Here is a 26706-nt window from a genome sequence, read left to right on the forward strand (position 1 = left end):
ACTCAACGCCATACTCAGCAGAAGTCTTAATGCAAAAGAAAAGGTATGGAAATAAAAATTTTACAGCCTTTTCCCAGATGAAAATAAAACTAGAGCAATCTGAGGTCCCAGGTTCCAGTCCAGTGATTACAAGAGACTGCTCACCCATCATCCACCCATTATCATTATCCCAAAGGATTTTAGAAGTCCTAGTCTAATTCCAGATTCCAGAACTGACTTTGTAGAGCTTAGAGCTGTGTGACAAATCAAGTCACTTAAACTCCAGCACTCAGTTTTCATCTGGATATAGAAAGTGTCAAACTAGAGCAGCATTTCTGAACCTCACCAGCCTTAACATGTAAGATTGGATTTTTCTTTGTTGTGGGCACTGTCCTGTTCATTATGGGATGTTTAGCAGCAGCCCAGGGCCTTTACTCACTGGATGCCAATGGTATCTCCTTTCTTCTCTGTTGTAACAATCCAAAATGTCTGTAGACATTGCCAAATTTCCCCTTAGCAGGAATCTTCCCAGTTGGAAACCACTGAGCTAGATTAGCATAACATCTAGGTTGTTCCAGGGTGCTTGGGTCCCCTTGAGAAGTTCTGAATTAATAAATGAATGAATGAATAATAAATAAATAAATAAATAAATAAATAAATAAATAAATAAATAAATAAAGAAAGTGTCCTATTGTCAAGCAATTGAGAAAGTGGTTTGGAACCTCACTGCCCTTTCGCCAGGCCTTTGTCTTCTGTTTGAAGAGTAGAGGTTTTAGCCTTGACAGTGCTTCTCTCTTCAGCCTTAACGTTTTGATTTTGGTAATCTCATTCTTTCCCATGGATTGAAATTCCATCCATGTGCCAACTCCCAAATTTATATTTCTAATGCAGAGAGAGATAAATGCCCTGGCTGTCTCTTTAGCAATTATCATGAGATCTCCACCCTGACATATTCAAGACGGAACTGTTGCTCTTCCCTCTTTGAGCCTTCTCTTTCCCCCTTTCCCTCATCTCAGGCATGAGGACTACTACTTAAGTCTGAATCTGATTCTCTCATTCTTTCCTCCCCCATATCGAACCCATGTTTTGCTCATTTACTTTCAAACTCTATTGTGTAACTGTCCACTTTGCCTGATTGTAATTGCCACTGTCTCAGTTCAAGCTATCATCTCTCATTTGGAGAACTTCAATAACCTCTTAGCTGATCTCCATTCTTCAGCCACTGACCCCTCTCCACACAGTAGTCAGAGTGATCTTAAAACAAATTACATCTGTTGCTGGCTGCTGAAGCCCCTTAAAGGGTCTGTGATTGCATTTAGGATAATTGACTGTAATCTTCAAGACTCAGTATGATTTGGTCCTGTTTCTCTGTCCAGCCTCCCCTTGTGCCCTTCTCCCTTTTGCTGGCTGTGTTCCGGGTACATAACCTGCTCTCAGTTCCATTTAAAGGAAGAGGAGCTGATGCTTATCGATAACTCATGCTTCAGCCTGTTACTTTCATAATGAGTTCTTTCATGAGCCCCAACAGCAGCCAGGCATTGTCATGTTATATTTCTCTACATAAGCCTTTGTACTTTTTTTAGCACCAGTTATAATTGTAATTTTATAAGGCATCCCTCCTTTTATTTTGCTTACATTATTGTGCTTCATAGATACTACATTTTTTCCAGATTGAAGGTTTGTGCTAATCTTGCATTGTGCAAACTACTGGCAACGTATTTCCAACACCATGCGCTCACTTAATATCTCTGTGTGACATTTGGGTAATTTTTCTAACTTTTAAATTATTATTATATCTGCTGTGGTGATCTGTGATCAATGATCTTTGACGTTACTATTGTAATTGCTTTGGGTGCACCACAAACTGCACTCATATGTGATGATGACCTTAGTTGATAAATTGTATGTGTTCCAACTGCTTCACCAACCCGCCACTACCCTGTCTCTCTCCTTCTTTTTTGGCCTCCTTTATTCTCTGAGCACAGCACTGTTAATAACCCCACAAGGCCTCTATGTGTTCAAGTGGAAGGAAGAGTCACCTGTCTCTCCCTTTAAAATTTAAAAGCTTGAAATTATTAGGCTTAGTGATGAAGACATGTCAAAAGCCAAGATACGCTGACAGCTAGACCTCTTATGCCAACTGGTTAGCTAAGTTGTGAATGCAAAGGAAAAGTTCTTGAAGGAAATTCAACGTGCTACTCCAGTGAACACATAAATGACAAGAAAGCAGAACAGCCTTATTGCTGATATGGAGAAAGTTTTTGTGGTCTGGATAAAAGATAAAACCAGTGACAACATTCCCTTCAGCTAAAGCTTTATCCAGAGCAAGGCCCTAATTCTCTTCAATTCTGTGAAGATTTATAGAGGTGAGAAAGCAGCAGAAGAAGAGTTGGAAGCTGGCAGAAGTTGATTCATGAGGTTTAAGACAGGAAGCATAAAAGTGTAACATAAAAGTGCAAAGTGCAACAGCAAGTGTTGATATAGAAGCTGCAGCAAGTTATCTAGAAGATATAGCTAAGACAATAGATGAAGGCGGTTGCACTAAACAACAGATTTTCAATGCAGACAAAATAACCATAAATTGGAAGCGGATGCTGTTTAGGACTTTCATAGCTAGAGAGAGGTCAATAGCTGGCTGCAAAGTTTCAAAGGACAGACTTTCTCTCACATCAGGGGATAGTGTAGCTGGATTTAAAGTTAAAACTAATGCTTACATTTACTCTGAAAATCTTAGGGCCTTAAGAATTATGCTCAATCTACTCTGCCTGTGCTCTGTAAATGGTACAGCAAAGTCTAGATAACTGCACATCTGTTTATAGCATGGTTTACTATACATTTTAAGCCCACTATTGAGACCTACTGCTTTGAAAAAAAGATTCCTTTCAAAATATAGTGCATGTTAACAATGCTCCTAGTCACCCAAGAGCTGCGATGGAAATGTACAAAAGATTAATGCTATTTTCATGCCTGTGAACACAGCATTCATTCTGCAGCCCATGGATCAGGGAGTTATGCTGACTTTCAGTTTTAGTATTTAAGAAAGATATTTCACAGGGCTACAGCTGTCATAAAGAGTGATTTCCTCTGATGGATCTGGGCAAAGTAAATTGAAAACATTTTGGAAAGGATTCACCATTCTACATGCCATTAAGAACATTTCTGATTCATGGGAAAATGTCAAAATATTAACACTAACAGGAATTTGGAAGAAGTAGATTCCAGTCCTTAGAGATGATTTTGAGAGGCTCACGGCTTCAGTGGAGGAAGTAACTGGCGGAAATAGCAAGAGAACCAGAATTGTAAGAGGAGCCCTGAAGAAGTGACTGATTGAACTGCTGCAATCTCATGATGAAATTTTAGCAGATGAGGAGATGAGATGAAATCTACTTGTGAAGATGTTGTGAACACTTTTAAAGTGACAATGAAGGATTTATAATATTATGTAAACTTAGTTGATAAAGCAGTGGCAGGGTTTTAGAAAATTGACTCCAGTTATAAAAGAATTTCTAATATGGGTAAAATGCTATCAAATATATCACATGCTATAGAGAAATATTTCATGAAAAGAAGGATCAATTGATGCAGCAAACTTTATTGTATTCTTATTTTAAGAGATTGCCATAGGCAGGACATGGTGGCTCACCCCTGTAATCCCAGCACTTTGGGAAACCAAGGTGAGCAGATTATTTGAGGTCAGGAGTTTGAGAGCAGTCTGGCCACATGGTGAAACATCATCTATACTAAAAATACAAAAAGGAAGTTGAGGCAGGAGAATCTCTTGAATCCAAGAAGCAGAAGTTGCAGTGAGCAGAGATTGCACCACTGTACTGCAGCCTGGGTGACAGGGCAAGACTCTGTCTCAAAAAAAAAAAAAAAAAAGGAAAAAAGAGAGATTTCCACAGCCACCCCACCCTTCAGTAATCCCCAACCTCATCACTCAGCAGCCATCAACACAAAGGCAAGAGCCTCTATCAGCAAAAGGTCTGTAACTTGCTGAAGGCTCAGATGATTCTTAGTATTTTTTAGAAATGAAGTATTTTTAAATTAAGGTATACTATTTTTTAGATGCAATGCTATTACACACTTAATAGACTACAATATAGTATAAACACACTTTTATATGCTCTGGGAAACCAAAAAATTAATGCAACTTGCTTTATCATGATTTTTGCTTCATTGTAGTGGTCTAGAACCAAACCTACAGTATTTCCATGGTATTCCTATATTTATTTCCCTCATGATTTGTTGAACATCTACTTTTTCTAGTAAACTGCAAGTTCCATGAGGTCCATAATCGTGCTTCTTTTGATTACAACATTATATCTCCAACATCTAACTAAATCTTCAATACATATTCATGGAATAATTGAATCTATACTATCCTTGCCCCACCCTCCTGGCAATTAATAATCCACATCAGCATATTAAAAATCCAGATAGGTTTTAAAAATAAGTGTGTTCTCAAACTTAGTTGTCCCAGGAACTGACCCCCATAATGCTGATAAATATCTTATTTTAGGGCACAATCGGCTAAATTATCTGTGAGTTATCTTCCAGCTGATTGATTATTGCATGCTATTTTAGGGGAAATATTTTGAAATGACCAAGGCCATATGAACTTTGGTTCAAATTCAAATACCCGTAAAAATTTTAAGACATATGTTGAGCTCAAGGTGTTTTAATAATTATAAAACCATTATCAGAGTAAACTGCAATTGTAGGAGTGAAGTTCAACCCCCAACTAGGCTTTCACTGGACCTCTTTCCTTCCTCAGAAGTGAACTTGTCATTATTATGTTCACATTGTTTACCTGCCTACTGATATTGTGTACCTATTGGGGCACAGCCATTAGAGCCATTGTGACAAGGGGACCAGGTCCTCCAAGTAGGATCCCGGGCTCTTGGAGTCAATACCTAGTTTTATTTTCAATGATAATTAAGTACTCAGAGTTCTGGTCTATCAGTGAGCTTGCTGCAAGTTTTTATGAGAGCAAAATATGATAAGAAATATAAAATATTTTTGACAGTCTAACATTTTATAAAACCAAAAGTTATTTCAGTAAACCAATTTTTTTACTTAGTCTTTATAAAATATGTGTATTTGTTTTTATTACATTTAGTAGGAAAAGGCTGAAACATTTTACCATGGTCAAACATCATGAAAATTAAAAAAAAAAAAATGGAATGCTCATGGGATCGTAAAAACATTGACTCCAGGCCGGGTGCGGTGGCTCAAGCCTGTAATCCCACCACTTTGGGAGGCCAAGGCAGGTGGATCACGAGGTCAAGAGATCGAGACCGTCCTGGTCAACATGGTGAAACCCCGTCTCTACTAAAAATACAAAAAATTAGCTGGGCATGGTGGCATGTGCCTGTAATCCCAGCTACTCAGGAGGCTGAGACAGGAGAATTGCCTGAACCCAGGAGGCGGAGGTTGCGGTGAGCCGAGATCGCACCATTGCCACTCCCGCCTGGGTAACAAGAGCGAAACTCCGTCTCAAAAAAAAAAAGAAAAAGTTGACTCCATTCTTACTAAGTTTAAAGGAACACATCTAGGTCTTCATTACTCAGACACTGGATACCCACACTATTATGCTATGACCAGAGACAGATATATTATGACACTAGGTTTTTTTCCTTTACATAGCATCATTACACAGGATAAAATACATTGAGTGGACATGGTGGTTCTTGCCTGTTATCCCAGCACTTTGGGAGGCTGAGGCAGAAGGATGGCTTGAGGCCAGGAGTTTGAGACCAACCTGGGCAACATAGCAAGATTTTGTCTTTACAAAAAACTTAAAAATTATCTAAGCATGATGGCAGGCACCTGTTGTCTTAGCTACCAGGGAAATTGAGGTAGGAGAATTACTTGAACCTAAGAGTTCAAGACTACAGTGAGCTATGATTGTGCCACTGCCCTCCTGCACTGGTCACAGAGTGAGACCCTGTCTCTTAAAAAAAAAAAATTCATTGAGCCACAGGATAATGTCTAACAAGTGCCAATTCTGTGCCAGTGCTTGTGGCCACTGTAGTGTAACCATTATCTCATGAAATAATCACAAATCATCAGTGTCCCATAGGATATTTACAAGTCTTTGACTTACTCCACACAGCTTCTCCATTAAAGCCTGAAAGGTGGTAATGCCACTTGCCCCTTCTGGAGCGAGGCTGTCTTCCATATTTTCTAATTGCACTAATCTGGGTTTGGGAGCTCTAAAATTTTTCCTAAGTTGTAGCAGTCTTTTGATATATTAAGATATAGATCCCCATTACTTGTAGAATCTGAATTTGTGAATTTACCTGCATGCTAAAATTTATTTGTAACCCCCAAATCAATACTCACAATGCTTTCGTGATTATTTACGGATATGTGCAGAGCTGAAAAAATTTTGAGTTGCTCAATGCTCACATGAACAGCTAAGGCAGAATAAAAGGTACTTTCTGTCTTCTTGTTTCAGCCCTGATAGTATAAGAAAGTGCCCTTTTTGTGGTATGTTTATGCCAATTTTTCTATTTGTTTTCTTTTTGTTGGTGACTTTAGGGTTTAAAATGGCCCCTAAATATAGTGCTGAAGTGCTTTCTAGGTTCTTCAACAGAATAAGGGTAAGGGGTGACTTATGGAGAAAATATATTCTCTGTACAAATTTTGAAAAGCTTTGTTCAGGCATTAGTTATAGTGCCGTTGGATGTTTCAGTATTAATGAATCAACATTATATATTAAATAAGATGTCTTTAAGCAGAAACACAGAAAAAACAAAGTAGATATTGACTGGTTGATAAAACAGCTGTGATCAGAGGCTCACAGGAAGCTAACCTTGTGTTTCTCCTAAAAGTAATCATTTGGTATTTGCTAATTAGTGTTTGTGACAACTTTATAGAACACAACTCTTGCAAATAACAAGAATTGACTGCAACTAAAGACACCATTGCACTTGACTTTTTAAATTGCCCACTTGATGTCAGGTAATTTGATTATTCAGCCTTTGATTTCAGACTGGGAGATAAATGAAAGACCTTGACTACCAAATTTTAAACTGATGGGAACTTTTATGAGGAAGTCATAAAAGCCTGCAATCAAAGATTTGTAATGGAAGCCCTCATGAACCCTGACTCTCCCAGGCAAATGACATCAATATAATCTCACTGGTACTTAGCAGAATTCAGTTATTTTTTTTTACTTGGAGCATGAGGTCTTCTAGTGTGATAAGAAAGAAATAAGAGTAAAAATTTGAATAATTTTAGTTTAACATGCTTTTAAAAATGTTTACAAGGTATACTGTTATATATGATTCAAGCTAAGTTTGTAAGAAACAGTGAATTGTTAAATTTAAGCCATGCTATAAAAAATCCATGAGATCCCTAGCTATGTTCCTCATAAGTTCTCACATAAAAGGTTAATTTATTCCAATCAATTAACTTATTAAGTACAAAAAGGGCAAATTGAAATACTACTGTAAAATAACTTTTTAAATAATAAGTAAAACTATGAAAAAAGGGAGTTTTGACCTTTCATTCCTTGCTTCATTCTTTTATGGTAAATGTAAAAATTACTTCGAGGAAATCTTATTTCTTTCATTTGTATCATAATTTTTTAACAGAAAGTGCTATTATCTAAAAACTTTTGATGACTTATTTTTCCTCTAAGATTCAACTTATATCAGAATAATTAATTCTGTTCCCAATAATAATGAATCAGCTATAATTTAAGTTTTGGTGACTTTTTTAAAGAAAAGCAAAGATTCTTAGGCAACTTGTCAAAAGACATCATTTCAATTTTGAGGCAAGTACTGGGTTATATTAACTTGTGAGAAGAGGTTAATTTATCTTTCATATTGAGTATTTGTACTAGTCTGTTGTCATGCTGCTAATAAAGACATACCTGAGACTGGGTAATTTATAAAGGAAAGAGGTTTAATTGACTCAGTTTGGTATTGCTTGGGAAGCTTCAGGAAACTTACAATAGTTGTGGTAGTGGAAGCAAAAATGTTTTTCTTCGCATGGAGAAATACTGAGCAAATGGGCTGGAAAAGCACCTTATGAAACCATCAGATCTTGTAAGAACTCACTGTTAGCATGAGGGTGATCACCCCCATGATTAAATTATCTCCCACCAGGTCCCTTCCAGACACATGGTGATTTTCTAGATGAGATGTGAGTGGGGACGTAGTCAAATTATATCAGTATTATTCCTAAAAATGTGGTGGCTCACACCTATAATCCCAACACTTTGCAAGGCTGAGATAGGCAGATCACCTGAAGTCAGGCATTCAAGACCAGCCTGGCCAACATGGCAAAACCCCATCTCTACTAAAAATACAAAAATTGACCAGGCATGGTGGCAGGTGTCTGTAATCACAGCTAATCAGGAGGCTTAGGCAGGAGAATCGCTTGAGCCCAGGAGATGGAGGTTGCATAGATGGCGCCACTGTACTCCACAGCCTGGGCTACAGAGCAAGACTCTGTCTCTACCAAAAACAAAACAAACAAACAAACAAAAAACTTTACAGTTTGGAAGTACACACCATAAATATCCCAAATGCTATGTATTCTATTGTAGATTATACATTTAAGTAACTTTTTATTTACTGCTTTAGTCATGTAATTTTATTATAAGCACTTATTCTGCATCAGGTGCTGATATGGTTGCTACGCATGTATTTTCTCTAATTCTGTCAGTAACTAAAAAATAGGCATTATTATATTCTTTATATGGATGCAGGCACTGAGGTTCAGAAGGCACAATATTTTGCTCAAGGGGTATAGAAAATTAATATAGGTTGTTAAAGAAAAATAAACTTAGATATAGGAAAACATACAAACTCCTTGCTTTTTGATGCTTTCTAAATTATTTGTAAATAATATTATAACCTAATATTTAATTTTTAAGAATGTATAACTTGTAATGACAGACATGACATAGAACAGAGTATTTCTAATTGATTTGTCATTGACTGAGGGCTTAAGAAAGCGATGCCAAGGGTCATTAGCCACTCCTATAAAGGCAAGCAAATCATCACAGCTGTGTGCTATTTTCCACCTACATATTTTCTTCCATGAAGTACTGATGCAATGCAGGAAAACATTTGTGTTAGGACTTGGGCACTCTCTTGAACCCAGTGGTTGCTTTTAAGTGGGATTCATATACCTTTGACAGGTTGAAAATTAAATTGCTTTATAGGTGGCATCTTAAAAGGAATGGTAGTAAATCAAGTGATTGGTATCAAGTAGTTTGTCTTTCATAGCATCAAATACATAGTGTTTTCTCATAAACCATAGCCTCTCTAGTTCTTGTCACTCAGGAATTCTTATGGTACAAAGTAGCATCTCTTCTTCTCTACCTGCCTTCCACTCAATAGGAAAGCTTAATCTTGTTTTTATTGAGATATGTCTCATATACCATAAGCTCTCACTTTGAAAATGTACAATTCAAAAAGAAAAAGAGAAAATGTACAGTTCAGTGGTTTTCAGTGTATTCATAAGATTGGGCCACTGTCTCCATTATTTCATTCCAGAACGTTGTCATCATCCCAAAAGTATACCCTGTATCTGTTAGCTATCCATCTCCATTCACCCCTCCCCACATCAACTAGAAAACACTGATCTACTTTAATCTCTCTAGATTTGCCTATTCTGGATATTTCATATAAATTCAATCATATAATATATATCCTTTTGTGTTTGGCTTCTTTCACTAAGCACAGTGTTTCCATAGTTTATCCATATTTTAGCATGTATTAGTGCTTCATTTCTTTTTATGACTGAATAATATTCTGTCATAGGGATATATATATGCCATATTCGTCTACTCATTTGACAGTCATAGACATTTAACTTGTTTCCACTTTTGGCTATTCTGAACAATGCTACTATGAACATTTCTCTAAAAGTTTTATTTTGGGGTAGATATAAGTTTTTTTTAATCTTGCCTAAGTAATTTAGGTGTTTCCTCTCATTTTTTCATTGCTTCCCTCAAACTCCTACCACCACCCCTAAGTTCAGAAATGCCCAGTACATTAGCAACTTTGTACATCCCAAGAGAGTTTGATCAACACTTCTGCCACATCGTCCTCAACCTGAACTTCATTTTCCTGTCTTTTTCCAGAGCCGCCAATTGGACAAATGCACCCCCCGCACGGCAGCGTCACTCCTCAGAAGAACAGCAACCTGCTTGTGATCATTGTGGTCACCGTTGGTGTCATCACAGTGCTGGTGGTTGTCACTGTATCTGTGATTTGCACCCGACGCTCTTCAGCCCAGCAGAGAAAGTAGGTAACAGCTGGCTCCCAAGAGGAAAGAAGTCATCATCTTCTGGGGTCATATTTTTGACAGCCCTCTTCCTGTGTTCTTTCATTATTCACCCCATCTCCTTATTTCTTGACCCTGTTAAAACCTCACCTTTTGTCTATTCCAGGCCTATCATTCAGTGAGTGAGGATTAGACTTGCCGATATGATAACAAACAAAGTCCATCTGGAACCCACTTATATTTCTGCTTGCTTTTACTTCTCTGGCCACTTCTCATTTTCAAGTGAAAGCAGGTGTTCCTTAGGTAACACCTAGAGAATGGACTCCACCGTGCCCCTGCTTCTGGCCCTCCCGGCAATCATGGACAAAAGATTTGAGAAATACGTCTCTGTGTGCCTATATTTATCACTTTTTACAAGGAGGTCTGTAGGCAGTTAATCAATACTTGTTGGATAGATGACTAAATATAGAATGCCAAACTGTGCACTTACAATCCTACAGGTGCTTAGTTTGGAGGCACTAGTTAAGAAAGGAGAGAGTTTAGAGATTCAAAATGATTCGAATGTATTGTCTGTGGTTAATTGTCAGAAATTAAGTGTTGAGCATTTTTAAATCTTTTCATATTTTGCAGCGTTAGGTTCTAGCACATGCAGAGAATGATGCATCAGAGTACAAAGTTTAAAATGGAAAGGTGTTTTTATTCAGCCCATATCCTTGCAACCTCACCCTGTAACTGGCCTGTTACCCAGTGTCAGCCAGTGCTGGGAGGCAGAAGAAATCTCCCAGCCATTCTCTGCCTCTTTGACTCTCTAGTCCTTTTAAAATTGAGCCTGATATGTCTTTTTCAGCTACTCTTTCTCACTGCATTGACTATCTTAGGCTTTTCCATGAGGTTTTGGTTTTGGGTCTTTTTGTTGGCCTCAGGCATGACATTACCTCCAAAAGCCTGATGTTTGGGCTCATAGGGGGCTGGTTTGACAACTGTATACTTTACAATTTGCTAGAAATAATTTTGCAGCAATTAGTCTTCCCCCTTCTCTTGCTAATAGCTCACGCTTTCTTTTTCTCTCTCTCTTTTTGTGTCCTACAATTCTATTTGTAGATCTCTAGTGTATCTTCCAGCACTCTAAAGTGAGGCGTTTAGAAAGAGAACAAGGGAAGATGTACCTACTGAAGAAAGTAACATGGGCTATGGATGCAGGCTTTGTATTTAATCGATTTCTGTGGAAGGACATATTTTCTATCCAGCTGCATTTGTGAGATTGGACTAGTTTGAAGCCAGGGATAGCTGGTGTGCTGGTCCATTGTGCCTAAGAAAGAAACCTGCTAGAGTGAGTTCAGCTGGACCAGGCTCATGTGTGAGCCTTCTGGGAAGTCATCATCACTCAGAGTTTCTACAGTGCTGGGCAGTTAATAAGGCTCTGGGGAGAAAGTAACTAATTGAGTAAAGCATTGAACAATCTCTTGGTGCCACATTGTCAGGAAAGGGGTTGTGCAGTCATGGAACAGTGAAACATCAAGGCAGCAGATGAAGCAGACCTATGAAGAACTCACATTAAAGAAGGTGGGGAGGAGGCAGCAAAATCACACCCAACCCTACCATATAACGGCTTTTAAGACACGGAAGCATTCATTCAACTAACTAAATGTAACTAAACTATCCATAGCAGGTTTGTTTTTGATTTGGGGTCCCCCCACCCCGTGTCATTTCTGTGAGAAGAATATTCGAGAATTAGGTTGACCTGATGAACTGGATTCCTGGATCTATTTTGTTTCCCACAGAGCACCAGTCTTCTCAATGTGCAGAAGTGGGATTTGGTGCTATGCTGAGAAACTCTCAAATCATCTTAAATCCCACCCTTAGCACTTTGGTAAAAGCTTAAGGGCTCTATTTGGAAAGAGGAGACACTGAGACCTGGGTATGACTTGTTTTTTAAAATTAGGGACTGAATTAAAGAATAAATGGTTCTATTAATGACTGAAAATCGAAACACTAAGTTTGACCGTCACTTTGGTTTTCCTCATTGCAGTCTCAAAGTTTCTTAATAGTTGCTCGTTTTTCACACTTGGTTTCATATCTTTCTTCAGTAACAAATCCAATGACATTTATTTTTGTCCCTTTGGTTGCATATGTTCATAGAGAGAAAGAAAATGTCTCCTTCATGTTATTTCTGAACTATAATTTAGTTTAGTTTCTTGTTTCATTGAGGACCCCTACTTGATATCACCATAGCTGAGCCCTTCAGAACAAACTGGATAATGCAGGTGAAAGTGAAATCAATTCCAATCTGAAACAGAAATAAGATCCTCTCCAAAGCCCTTAGAAAATGGGACTTTAATTAATAAGGTGAAGTAGAAAATGCATTCATGAGCTTCTTCAGTATCTCTTTGGGAGTTCTAGAGAATATAAATTTTTCTCTGTGTTTTGTTGGGGGACTTGAATTATATCCAAGTGAATTGAAAAAGTTCTATGGACTCTCAGTAATATCTTGTTCAGGTAACTGTGCATTTAATAAACCTAACCTTTAAAAAAATTATACATATATTTAACAATGAATTAGGCTATCCAGTTGATTCAGAATAGCAGATACTAACTTTCATTAGCTATTTTATGTAATAAAATTTTCATTTTTATTACAAGTTCTAGTTCTGGGTCTACTACTTCTTTAAATAAACTAATTATATCACCTAAGTGAAGACCCTTAATAATTGGGAGGGAGTCTCTTTAAATATACTGACAATCTGGACTAAATACTTTCTAGCCTTCTCTCTAGTTTTTTGTTAGAATGTTTGTCCAGAGCCAGATATAATCTTCTTCTACTTTTAAGACATAGAAATTCCCCATGGAATACTTCTAATTTATAGAATCATACAGTAGCATTAAACTTTAAATTAATAGGAAATACAAATAATTTTGCATTTCTTTTTAGTCATTTATTAAAATTTTTTACTACTGTACATTGAAGAGACCCCCTTCACATTTTCTATTAGTGAGATTATAGTATGATATACAGAAAAATTATATTTTATGAAAACTTAAGGCTGGGTGTGGTGGCTCACACCTGTAATCCCAGCATTTTGGGGGGGGGGCAAGACAGGGGGATGGCTTGAGACCAGGAATTTGAGACCAGCTTGGGCCACACAGGGAGACCTTGTCTCTGAAACATTCTTCAATTAGTCAGATATAGTTGTGCACACCTGTAGTCGCAGATAGGAGGCTGACGTGGGAGGATCACTTGAGCCTGGGATGTGGAGGCTGCAGTGAGCCATGACTGCATCACTGTACTCCAGCCTGGGTGACAGAATGAGACCTGTCTCAAAAGAGAAAAAATGAAACAAAACTTAAGTTGATTTTCACCCCTGTTTCTCTGCTTTTTAATGAGGTAGTAACATTTTCTTGCCCAACATGTAGATCACATAAGTCAGAATTTATTCACAGATGCTAAGGACAAAATGAAATTGAGCAAATCCAGGAGCTCTAGAACACATGGTTATTACATTTCTGAGGCACTTAGTTGGGTAGGTGATGTGCAGTCTTCTCTGAATGCTTTAAATTTAAACATGTGAATAAAATACAAGATGTACTTGGTAGAACCACTGGTTGGCTGGGCCTTCTATTTGACTTGACATGTGGATAGCAAGTTTTAAAGATTAGTATGCATTTAAATCTTGACAGGAATAATTATCTTTAGTACTGATGATGAAATGTTTAAGCTCTTAAATGAAATCTACAGTATTTTAACCACTATAGGTCACTTTTACTGATTTTTCACTTGTTAACATTTTAATTGGTTTTCAATATTCACCTCATAGAGATTTGAACTACCAACTACTTTAGGACTTCAATATATCTTAATTCCATCTCAGAATATACAGATATATTTGAGTATCTGGAATTCATCCTGGGTTTCTAATACTTGTTTTCTGTTTTTGTTTTTAATAGCAGTTAGTGAAATAAAAATAATCAAAATGGATAACTAGGAGGCTAGATGCTTGTGGAAAAGATTTGGAGAGGAAGCAGAGGACTGTTTATACTTATCAATGTATCTTTTTCTGATTAACTTGTAATTATTTATTCACACCTGAAGGCTTACCCCAAACCCCTGGTAGGGCAGAATGTTCCTGCTTCACTCCCTGTCTGATGTTGGGCATGTCTTCTCACCACTGGAATTAGTACAGAACTCTATTAGTCTGCCTAATACAGTTGTGAACAACTTTAGCAGACGATGCCTAAGTTCATAGTGGGAACTTAGTAATTTATAGGATAAAATCCTATAGTAACCTATAGGATAGTAGTTGGGATTTTAGAACTTCAAAGGACACATTCTTGCATAAAATGGACACTCAACCAATGTTGGTTTTTACTCATTCACATCCCCAAGATACCAATTAAAAGTGAAAAGGAAAAAAATCTCAGTACTAGGATATGTATAAAGTAAGGAATGAGTAAGCAAATACAGAACCAGAGAAGAAGCTTTCAGATGAATACTTGCATATAAGTAATGGAAAGTGGTTCTCATTATTTAATTCAAGTAATTACTGTGTGCTTTATTTGTGATCTGCATCATACAAAGTAACAAATTTGATTGATGTTAACTCTCAAGCTAAAAATCTTTCTGCAATTTCCCATGACTTCTTGATATTATTAAAAATGTAAGCTGGGCATGGTATAATCCCAGCACTTTGGGAGGCCGAGGCAGGCAGATCACATCAGCAGATCAATACCATTCTGGCTAACACAGTGAACCCCATCTCTACTAAAAATTCAAAATACTAGCCAGGTGTGGTGGCATATGCCTGTAATCCCAGCTACTCTGGAGGCTGAGGCAGGGGAATCGCTTGAAACAGGAGGCAGAGGTTGCAGTGAGCTGAGATCGCACCACTGCACTCCAGCTTGGGCAACAGAGTAAGACTCCATCTCAAACAAACAAAGATAAAGAAAAGAAGAAGAAAGAAAAAGTATCTATTTGGGGCAAGGCCTCCTATGTTTTGGACCCTTCTGCTTTTTCATGCACATGACCTGTCATGCCACAGTGCATGCTCCTCATTCCAACAATGCAGAAATTCCCAGGAGCCATGCCATTTTCAAATCATTTTTTAAGTTTTCAATACCTCTCTAATCTTTACATTTGTAGTACTTAGCACATTTCTTGACACATAGTCAATATTCCATAAATACTGAATGAATAAATAAGTAAGTATTATAAAACAATGGATGATGTTGAAGAAGTGAAGAGTTTGCTCCACTATCCCTGAAGGAATTGAATTATCACAAAGGGAGCAGCTGGACAGCTCAATAAGACACGTGGTGATCAATGCCAAGGTGAATGGTATAGAGAGACATGAGGAAAGTGATTTAGATACTCTAAGATTACAGTGAACTGAGATGGTCAGGAAGGTTCCCTGAAGGAGAGAGTCTTGAAAGGAAACTTAAAGAATAAGTCATTTGTAAATAAATAGGATGTTTAAGGCATTCTGGGCAGAAGTTAAATAAATAAACAAACAAAACCAAAAATAGAGTACCAGTACCTGACCATGTTGTGAAAGTTTTGCCATGATCTCAGTAGGAGAAAACGGACAGCCTGGGAGGGTTCTTTGCTTTGGCTTTATCAAGAATACCTGGGGTAGGAGACTCTCCTATTCTAGGGCTATTTTAAAAGCAGAAAGATGATGGTGCCTGAGGAGAAAAATATATTTGGTATTTGCAAAAGTGCTAAACATGTGAAATATTCTATGTCAAATAGGAAAACTAGCTTTAAAATAAAAACAAATGAAACCAGGTAATTCACTATGATAGTACTTCTTAAATTTTACATGCACAGATTCACTTGGAGAGTGTTAAAAGACAGATTGCTCCGTGCAACCAAGTTTCTGATTTGGTGGATCTGCAGTAGGGCCTGAGAATGTACATTTCTAACTGGTTCCCAGGCAGTGGTGGTGCACCGCATTTTGTCAACCACTCCACTAGGAGCATCTGAATACACATTTTGAAGAATATAATGGTGAGACATAAGAACTGTGGGCTGCAACAAGCAGCAGTCATGTCAGGGACCAACAGATGGGTGGAAGGTCAGGGTGACACCTGTTCCTATTTTTAAGACAAATTTCAGACAATTTAGTTATGAGCACTTGTTAGTTTTATTACAAACCTTCTGTGGTAGAGGTTGGAGGGACAAAAGAGGGAGAGGCAAGGCCAAAGATTTCTCCTTTAATAAGAGACATGGTAGGAAATAAAAGTGGTTAGAATAAATACAAAAAGAAAATTCTGCTTAGAGATATTTAGCTTCTTGACTGACGGTCAGCTGGGTGGGTGAGCAGCTTCTTAGAGCTGGTCTTGATCTGATTAAAATCCAGCAGAAAAATGCCTATACCTTGTATGAGGAATTATATTCTTCCCTGTTGGAGATTATGAATCACAGCATACAGAAAGGTTTGCCAGGTTTGGAACTGTTTAAAAAACAGAAGCCATCTGGGCCTGGCTGGTACTGAAGTCATGAAAACTAGCAAATAAATGAATAAATGAAAAGGCATGCATATAAGCAAGGGAAAACCAGAATTTGTAATTTATTGCTGGGTTCAATTTTATCCTGCCTACTTTCTTTACTCCAGGTTATTTAAATACTGAGTTAAATAAGGAGCCTGGCTATGTTTTCCTGGATTTGGGAACTGGTACTTCTCTGTGTGCAGCCACACAGATCCTGGTGTTATTTACCATTTGATCTTCTAGAAAGAGAGATAACAGGGTGAAACGCCCAAGTTTGAGAATGACACTACATTTTCTATGATGTTACCAGGAGTAGATTACACAGGGAGCTGTGAGTGAGTTGCAGATCAGTTTGCTGTGGGTAACTTAAATATACAGAAATGAATTTGGGAATAAATGGTTAGCAGTGAGTTATTATCTTAGACACAGGAAAACAGGAGTTATTTCAGACCATTGGTTTAAAACATTGTGGGACTGCCACCTGAAAATCAGCAAAATACAGGTAGTGTTATTTTTTTCTCTGCTAAAATACAAAACAGATATTACATCCGGGATTCTTTATCTTCTATCCTCATCAGCATGCTTCAAGAAAAACAAACAAACAAAAGTCAGGGAAAATTCAACAAATTACACCACCAAATATTTATTAATTATCTAATATTTACAAAGCTACTTATTCATCATTGGAAAACCAAAGGCAATCCAGTGACTTTGCACAGGTTACAGGTGTTTTCACTGAGAGTAGCTTGTGTGAACCATTAAGCAACCATGGAAAGTACATATTATCATAAACTGTTCATTGCAAATTAAGGAAGTGGGAAGTAGATGCGTCTCTGGTCTGTCAAACTAGATTTTAAATGTTTGCATTATTTCTTACAAGAGGCATTTTTGTATCAAAAGAAATAGAATTTACAAGTAGAGGTTTAAAAGTTATAAAACTAGGGAAAGGGTCAAAAACTATTTCTGAAAAGGACCAAATAATACATTGTTTAGGATTTTTGAGCCATATAGTATCTGTCACAACTATTCAATTCTGCCATTGCTCTGCAAAAATAAATGAGCTTGGCCATGTTTCAAAACTTATTTACAAAAGTAGGCTGTGGGCAGATTTGGCTTACTTACCGTAGTTAACTGACCCCTTGCTGTAGAGAATGATGAACATGAACATTGTGCTACTTTACTTATCATGCAGGACACATTTAATCTCACTAGTCCCAAGAAGAGATTGTCACCCCCAAAAATAAATTTATCGTTGTCAAAGCTTTATTGAGGCAAATAAGAGACATGTGAAATACATTTTCAAACTGTGTTCTTCTCCTTTCAAAAGACGTGTCTCACTGTGTTCGAATCTAGACACTCAGTAATACCAAAGCAAAAGTGTTTTATTCTCCTAAGAATGTTCTCATGTGGCCTTTTGTTTTCAAATAGCAAGCTTCCCAGTTGCACATTAAATTATACAGCTGAGGTTTAGACTTTCTTCTAAGCCCTCATCTTTGTTGTTGGCATACATTCTGGCTTTTTTATTTCCATTTGCCCTTTCAAAGCAACTCCTTCATTTATCTCCTAAACAGATGTTGCCGTCAGGTTCCTTATGCCTAGCTCCAAAGATTGGCATATGGCTCCATCTAACCCATTGTCACCTTGTGCGTGAATCTGCAGCCGGTGAAGCTGGAGTAAGGAGCTCTCTGGCAGGCAGCAGAGGCCCTGGGGATTCAGCACTGCATCCCCCATAATGTGGTGAAACTCTAGGGAAGAAGAGGAAAGGCAGCCAAGACAAGCCCTCCAATTCCTGGGTTTCACAAGGCTCATTCTGGGAGTCCTTTTGTTTCCTTTCCCCCGCTTCTAACTTGAATTGACCGATGAAAGAGAGAAAGTGCCATTGAATAGAAGCTCTCAAATTTGCCTTCTAACTTGATTTTATAGAAAACGAGCTACCCACAGTGTTGGCAAAAGGAAGGGCAGCCAGAAGGACCTCCGACCCCCTGATCTTTGGATCCATCATGAAGAAATGGAGATGAAAAATATTGAGAAGCCATCCGGCACTGACCCTGCAGGAAGGGACTCTCCCCTCCAAAGTTGCCAAGACCTCACACCTGTCAGCCACAGCCAGTCAGAAACCCAACTGGGGAGCAAAAGCACCTCTCATTCAGGTAATTTTCTTTTCACTGGCATTAAGGAAAACATGCCGTTCTGAACCCAAGGGAGTTTTTCACTCCTTTTATGGAAATGTGTTCCCCACTAATTTGCATGTCATTATGGGTCATTTATCAATAGTTAAATGAATTGAATATAAATTTGGTTGATTAACCAATTATATGTCTGTCTTCATCATTTTGTGTCTTGATATAATTTTAACAATTCTTTTATAATATTAATAATACCTGAATCTTTGAAGAGGTTGGAAGTAGCACAGTTGGGAAATATAGAAATTTGAATTCTAAATCAATTGATTGCTTTTTGTTAAGTGTTAAACATATGTTTTGTTGAGGCAATAAAATTTGAAGCCATCTGTACATTTTCTAGTTTCTTATTTCTATAGATAACTGAAAGTTAATTCTTAATTTTCTGTTAATTCCTTATTTTAAAAAGTCAGATCAGGGCACTTGAAGTACAAAAAAACCTGAATATTCTGTTACTTTGGCCTTTGATTACTATGGAAATCAACTGTCATCCACATACAATCACTTTATGTGATCACCAGAGTAGTTTGATGGGATTCTGTCTGAATATTATGCTGTTATACAAAGGGATCTGAAGAAAAAAGCTTACTGTTCAATGAATTGGTGCACAACAATCACTGGTGTCCAGGGATAAGTAAGAACACTCGAAAATGATTGTAAGATAGTTTACTTTCTATGGGTCTTTATATTAACTAAGTGCTTATGGGAATCATCAACCAAATAGTCTCATCAAAAGATCCCTTGTGTACTTATAATGTGATTATAGAATGAGGAGCTGCTGTTTTTAAAGTGAATTAAAATATTTTAGTTATTTGAATGTGTCACTGATTTACTGGACTCTGTCAGCTCAGAATTGCGTGAACAAGAAATAGAAGTATTGATTGTCAACCAAGGATTGTTGAAAATTTCTTTCTGAGCCCTTGAATGATGTCTTACGCAGATTTAGTAACTTCCTTGCCACTCCAGTTATTGAAGGACAATTTAGTTCCACTAAAAATTCTAATCTGAAAACTTAAGGATTCTCTTTTCTCATGCCCAGTTAGACTTTTGGCTCTGAGGACTGGGGGTCAGAATTTGTGTTTTCAATCCTCCAGTACATTGGAGTGAAATGGGATGGTGGGGTTGAGAAGAAGCAGGGACAAAGTCTGTTTCAGAAACACCCTTACATCCTTTCCCCTCCTCTCCACTTTTCCTGAGTAGGTGAGAGAAAAGAGATGGGGTGAAGACGAGAGGAGAGGAGAAAGAAAAGAAGGGATCATTTGAAGTTCTTCACAGCTTTTCTGGACACATGTGCAAACCTCTTTGTGGTATCCAGATTCTGGGTCTCTTATGAAACAGAAGTATAACTTCTTTATGGCAGGGATATCCAACCTTTGGGCCATGGACCAGTACTGGTTCATGGCCTGTTAGGAACTGGGCCAGGGAGCAGGAGGTGAGCAGCGGGCAAGAGAGCGAAGTTTCATCTATATTTACAGCCACTCCCTGTCACTTCCATTACTGCCTGAGCTCTGCCTCCTGTCAAAGCAGCAGCAGCATTGGAATATCATAGGAGTGTGAACCCTATTGTGAACTGCGCGTGTGAGGGATCTAGGTTGCATGCTTCTTATGAGAATCTAATTCCTGATGATCTGTCCCTGTCTCCCATCACCCCAGATGGGACCGTCTAGTTACAGGAAAACAAACAGGGCTCCCATTGATTCTACCTTATGGTGAGTTGCATAATTATTTAATTATATATTACAGTGTAATAATAATATAAATAAAGTGCACAATAAATGTAATAAGCTTGAATGTAATAATAGAAATAAAGTGCACAATAAAGGTAATAAGCTTGAATGCAATAATAATAGAAATAAAGGGCACAATAACTATAATAGGCTTGAATCATTCTGAAACCATCCCCTGCCCGCTACCCCTGGGTCCATGAAAAAAATGGTCTTTCTTGAAACTGTTCCCTGGTGCCAAAAAGGTTGGGAACTGCTGCTTTATGGGGCCTTGTGGACCAGGTCCAGTTCTGTGATGGGAGACATCAAGTCCAGGCTTACCACCTAGCACAGCTCTTTCTCTTCCCTCTTGAGGCCCCTGGGAAATTCCAGCAAGGGGAATCAAGCCCAACCAACTTTTCACACACTCACTTGGCCCACGAGAATCTCCTATATTCTTGCCAGGCCCAATGGTGAGAGACCTTGTACTCTACCACTGTCCCTCTCTCAGCCTTGCTCTCAATTACTTTTTCCTCTGCTTACATAGACAAAGGGTTGAACAGCAAGCCTGCTGCCTAAACAGGCTTTCATCTGTGGAGTGATCGATAGAAAAATAAATCCCTTTTGTATGAAACTCCCTATTTTATAGGTGATCCTTCTTATAGCTTTGTTCTTGACTGGATATCAGGGAGGGGAGAGTACCTACCTCCACCTCCCACTGGAAGGGATAGAATTGTCTCTCCGGCCTCAGGAGATTTTGCCAATGACATCTGGGACACATCCTTATCTTTTCCTTTCATCTTTTATATACTGAGATGACATTAAGTTGAGGTCTCTCAATAAGTCCTGGGGGAAGATTTAATCCCAAATGATGACTGTTTTCTTTAGAATAAAAGGGTACTTGAGCCTATTTGTCCTCAATTTGAGGACCTAGTTTCGTAATAACAGGAAAGTAGTCCTCAAAGTCCTGCAAGTTAGACTTTATGTTAAATTAAGTGTTCTTTCTGCTCTCAGGCTTAGAAGAACAAAACTCAACGTAAGTGAATAGTATAACTCAGAAACATTATATTTAACAATGGGGTTCCTGAGTAGGCAATAACTATGTAAAGAGAGATTACTTTCTGTTAAAGTCTATGATTAGGACTTTTATACATTATTTTGCCTACTCTTCAGAAAATACTTTGAGATAGATGCTATCATTCTTTTAATATAGTAAATGAGATAACCAAAGTTAAGAAGGGTTAAATAATGTGACCCAATTTCAAAGCTAGTGTCACAGCCAGGATCAAAAATCTGACTCCAAAATTCATGTTTTGTTCATCCAGTTTCAATTAACTCATGTAATACTTTTATATAAGCACTTATCTTGTTTTGTACCCATGAAATTACCTTTTTGGATAAAACCAGAATTTCATTTACAATATTCACACTTTAGCTATGGAAAAGAGAACTGAACCAAGCAATTGCTACATTAACAACAACAACTAATTTTATTAAGTGAGAGTTAATTTTACTAATTCTTCCCTACTTCTGGCATGCAAGCTGCTTAAACAAAACCTACTTCATTCTCTAACCACAAAAAATAGAGGACCCCACTAAAATAGCTAGGAATTAAGATGATAAGTCACTGCTTCATGATTCTACATCTAGTGGATTTCAAAATAATTTTCTTTACTTAAAACTTACAATAGAGAAATGCAAGAGTTCATGTCTGTTTGATCTCTAGGATTTATAAATAGAATTTGCTTTCATGAAATGAATTTATCCTCTTATACCTTCACTACAGCAGCACCTCAGGATTAGTGTCTTACTTTTGCTTCAGAAGAATGAACAAGTAAATTTCAGCCTATGGCATATGGTAGTATTCAATTTTTAAAAATGTTCAATTCAGTGAATATCTATAAAAGAGCTACGTAACACCAAATGTGCAATTTGATTTAACACTTAACTTTTTATTGGTTATTTTTATTTATATACCTATTTATTAAATTCTGTATTTATGCTACAAAATAAGTAATAGGAAAATAATTTTGTTTAACTTTTCAATGAACTCATATAATATCAAGCACAGTCCATTCTTAGAAGGAAAAATAATTTGCAAAACTGAAAACCCACACACAGACACTCAACAATATCAAATGACTTATTTGAAAAGTATGTTATCCTAGTGGGACCTAGAATTACTTTTTTTGAGTGGCAAGGAGAAGCACATAATTTTAAAAACTAAAGAAGAAGAATGTCTGTTGTATTTAATTGATAATTTTACTCTTTCTGTTGTTCATTCTTCCTTTTTGATTATCTAAGATTCCTCTTACTACTTCCTGTCTGTTTAGAGAAATTTCATTAGCTATTTTTATGAGGGTTTCTCTGCTTGAGACAAATTCTCTTCATTTTCCTTCATTGGACAATGATGATGTTGGCCAGGCTGGTCTCGAACTCCTGACCTCAAGTGAGCTGTCTGCCTCAGCCTCCCAGAGTGCTGGGATTACAGCTGTGAGCAACTCTATCTGGCCAGGTTTGCAAAGTTAAATATGTTTTATATGATTTTGTGTCGTTTTTGGAGGACCTGTGGACAGAGTCAGATTTAAGAAGCTACCATGACTTCACCTATGTGGAAGGAAGCTTCTCCCAGTATAATTTTTATTTTTAATTTTATTAATTATGATGTTAATTTTAAAAAGAATGTATGCATGTGATAAAAAAATAAAAAGAATATAAAAGTCTCATAAAATAGTAAGTACCTAAAATAGTAAAAAGTATGTCTGCCTCTTTTTACTACCCATCCCAAATTCCTAATCCCTTTCACAAAACAAAAACAATGCTAAAAATTTTGTGTATAATCTTATTACATAGATGTAAGTGTGTACTTATACATATATATACATTCTTATACACATACAAATGTGTGTGTGTCACAATATACTTTTATATGCATATTACACACGTGGGAGCATATACTATTCAGATCTTTATATTTTAATATTAAAATTAACTTTTCAAATTTACATATATCATTTCTTCTAAATTTTAGTGACTCTTTAGTATGACATTTTATGGAATCATAACAGATTTATGTAAATATATCTGCTCTTATTTTTGAAGAATGTAGTTTATTTCTTGTAGGTTTTTTGTAATAAATTTTAATATGGTTAGGCCTAAAGTATTGAATGAATTGTAGTAAATTAATATAGTGAAGTATTACATAGCTCTTAATAATTATACCACTGACTTATTAACAGAAATATTTTTGTGTTATCTTTTAAAGCAGGTTACAAAAAGTATGCATAATACAATGCCATTTTTGAAAAACAAATACATTAACATATGCCCTCCCACTGTCACATATACAAACATATGCAGAATTATAAGCCTCAAAATATAAATAACCGTTTATTGTGTGCAATGAATTTAAAGTTTATAGTTAATTTTAGGATTTGTACAATGAAATATATTACTCAGATAACAAGAAGGTAGATATCATTGAAAACATCTGTAAGACTAAAAAGGCATTGGAATAGCTGCTAGAAATTATGTAAAGTGTTGCATCCTTATAGAGAGTATTTTTCTCAGGAGTGTATATTTTTCAGGTCAAGACACTGAGGAAGCAGGGAGCTCTATGTCCACTCTGGAGAGGTCGCTGGCTGCACGCCGAGCCCCCCGCACCAAGCTCATGATTCCCATGGATGCCCAGTCCAACAATCCTGGTGAGTCAATAATGGTGCCATGACGAAGAAATGAAATGCTTTCTCTATGTATCTTTTCTATTAAAAAAAATCAAATTATCAAAAGTAATTAGAATTTTCCTCAAAGTTTCTGAGCAAATGAAAATGAAGGAGAATGCCTAAAACCACATTACTAATAATTTGAAGTCCAAGTCTTCATTCTGTGACTGTATTTTTTGTATACAATCAAATGGTCTGTTAGCAAAGAGATGGTTATTAAAGAAATTGTTGGTAAAATATATGAATTTACGTAAAAAGAGCTGATATATACTTTAGTATTATTGTCCTTATTCTAATAATCACCTCCATAGTGTTTTTTCGAGACAGAATTTTGCTGTGTTGCCCAGGCTGGAGTGCAGTGGCATGACCTTGGCTCACTGCAACCTCTGCCTCCTGGGTTCAAGTGATTTTCGTGCCTCAACCTTTCAAGAAGCTGAGACTACAGGTGTGCACACCATGCCCATCTAATTTTTGTATTTTTAGTAGATACAGGGTTTTGCCATGTTGGCCAGACTGGTCTCCAACTCTTGACCTCATATGATCTTTCTTTAGCCTCCCAAAGTGCTCGGATTATAGGTGTGAGCTACTGCGCCCGACCTCCATAGATTTTTAAATAAACATTTTAATGGGTTTAATTCTCAAACTTAAATAATCTAGTTCCTTTAAACCAGATGTTGACCCACTCCCACTTACTACCCGTCCCTTGTTGAAGTTTTCTGTCATCCTCCCCTATTTACTAAAGATATTATTATCGCGGATCACTTCCTTTCCAATTACCTCTATGCTCACTCCTGCTAATAACAGTATTCATGCAGATAATTCATCTGATACCTTAGATGGTTAGTTCCTCTATGTTGCCTGTGAAGATATTGACTCCTTCCCTCCTCAATTCATCAATTTTATGTCACACCAAATCAAACCAGCACAAAATGGCAGTTTTTATCACCTTATTAGTTACCTACTTACTTACTTTATTGCCCACTTGCCATCAATTCTTCAATCTCACCAGGAACCCCAACCTATTAACTCCTCTCACCCGTTATCCCCCTCTTGTCCTCATTTCTCTGCAAGCTTAACTTAGGGATTTTTTTTTTTTTTTTTTTTTTTGAGACGGAGTTTCGCTCTTGTTACCCAGACCGGAGTGCAATGGCGCGATCTTGGCTCACCGCAACCTCCGCCTCCTGAGTTCAGGCAATTCTCATGCCTCAGCCTCCTGAGTAGCCGGGATTACAGGCACGCATCACCATGCCCAGCTAATTTTTTGTATTTTTAGTAGAGACGGGGTTTCACCATGTTGACCAGGTTGGTCTCGATTTCTTGACCTCGTGATCCACCTGCCTCGGCCTCCCAAAGTGCTGGGATTACAGACTTGAGCCACCGTGCCCGGCCCAGGATTTTTGTTTTTATTTTTGAAATGGAGTCTCACTCTTGCCCAGGCTGTAGTGCAGTGGCATGATCTCAGCTCACTGCAACCTCTGTCTCCTGGGTTCAAGTGATTCTCCTGCCTCAACCTCCGAGTAGCTGGGACTCAGGTGCATGCCACCATACCTGGCTCATTTTTTGTATTTTTAGTAGAGAAGGGATTTCACCGTGTTAGCCAGGATGGTCTCTTTCTCCTGACCTTATGATCTGCCTGCTCCGGCCTCCCAAATGCTGGGATTACAGGTGTGAGCCACCACACCTGGCTTTAACTTAGGTTTTATAGTCACTTATTATCTTCAGTCTTATCTCCCTTGGTCCTCCTTCCTCATCTTACTCACCTGAAAAAAACCTGATTAAATAAGCAGCTCCCCAGTTCATACCCCACTCCCTAGTAGCTAAATGTATCTGGAGAAAAACGCATAGCCTGCTCATTGAGTATTTATAACCAAAAGTTCAAGGTGAGCTCTCACTATTTGGAAATGACACTGTATTTCTCTAGTGGTTCATAGTTTCACTTTATAAGATGAATATCTCAGATGTATTCTTGCTTTTCAGATTTCAGTACCTCCCTTCTTTCCCTACTCTTACCTAATAATCTTGTATCAGCAAGAAAAAAGAAGCATTCAGAGAGTGGGATGCTTGTTCTTCCCTCAAATCTAATTGATCTGTTAGTGCCGCATCTGAGTATCTTGCTGCAATCCCATCTCATCCATGTAGGGACTCTTCTGTAATTACCCCTTCCCTTTCCTGCATTATCAGGTTTTCTTCCTTATCACTGTAGTAGGCATACAAATATTAATATTCTGTCATAGCTGCTGTTTTATAACTCAATGCCCTTCCCACTCCAATTAAAGCTATATTTACTAAAATATTTTTAAAAATCTATACTTTATCCGCTGTGTAAGATTTCTTATTACTTTTAATAAGATAATACAGTCACTCTCCACTGAATCCATGATTGCCAAGGTT

The 26706-nt window shown here is 37.5% G+C and overlaps 1 protein-coding gene across 5 annotated transcripts in view; it reads left to right on the forward strand.

Annotated features, from left to right (window-relative positions):
* The window catches only part of DCC (DCC netrin 1 receptor), a 1205330-nt gene that overhangs the window by 1106427 nt on the left and 72197 nt on the right, over window positions 1-26706 (forward strand). For all 5 annotated transcript variants that reach the window (XM_002757246.7, XM_008979838.5, XM_035271116.3 and 2 more), the window contains exons 23-25: window positions 10085-10247; window positions 18634-18860; window positions 24181-24297. In XM_002757246.7, coding sequence (XP_002757292.2) covers window positions 10085-10247; window positions 18634-18860; window positions 24181-24297 — 507 coding nt within the window. The remainder of the gene's footprint in view (window positions 1-10084; window positions 10248-18633; window positions 18861-24180; window positions 24298-26706) is intronic.

Source organism: Callithrix jacchus, chromosome 13 (assembly GCF_049354715.1).
Source record: "Callithrix jacchus isolate 240 chromosome 13, calJac240_pri, whole genome shotgun sequence".
Lineage (NCBI taxonomy): Eukaryota > Metazoa > Chordata > Mammalia > Primates > Cebidae > Callithrix > Callithrix jacchus.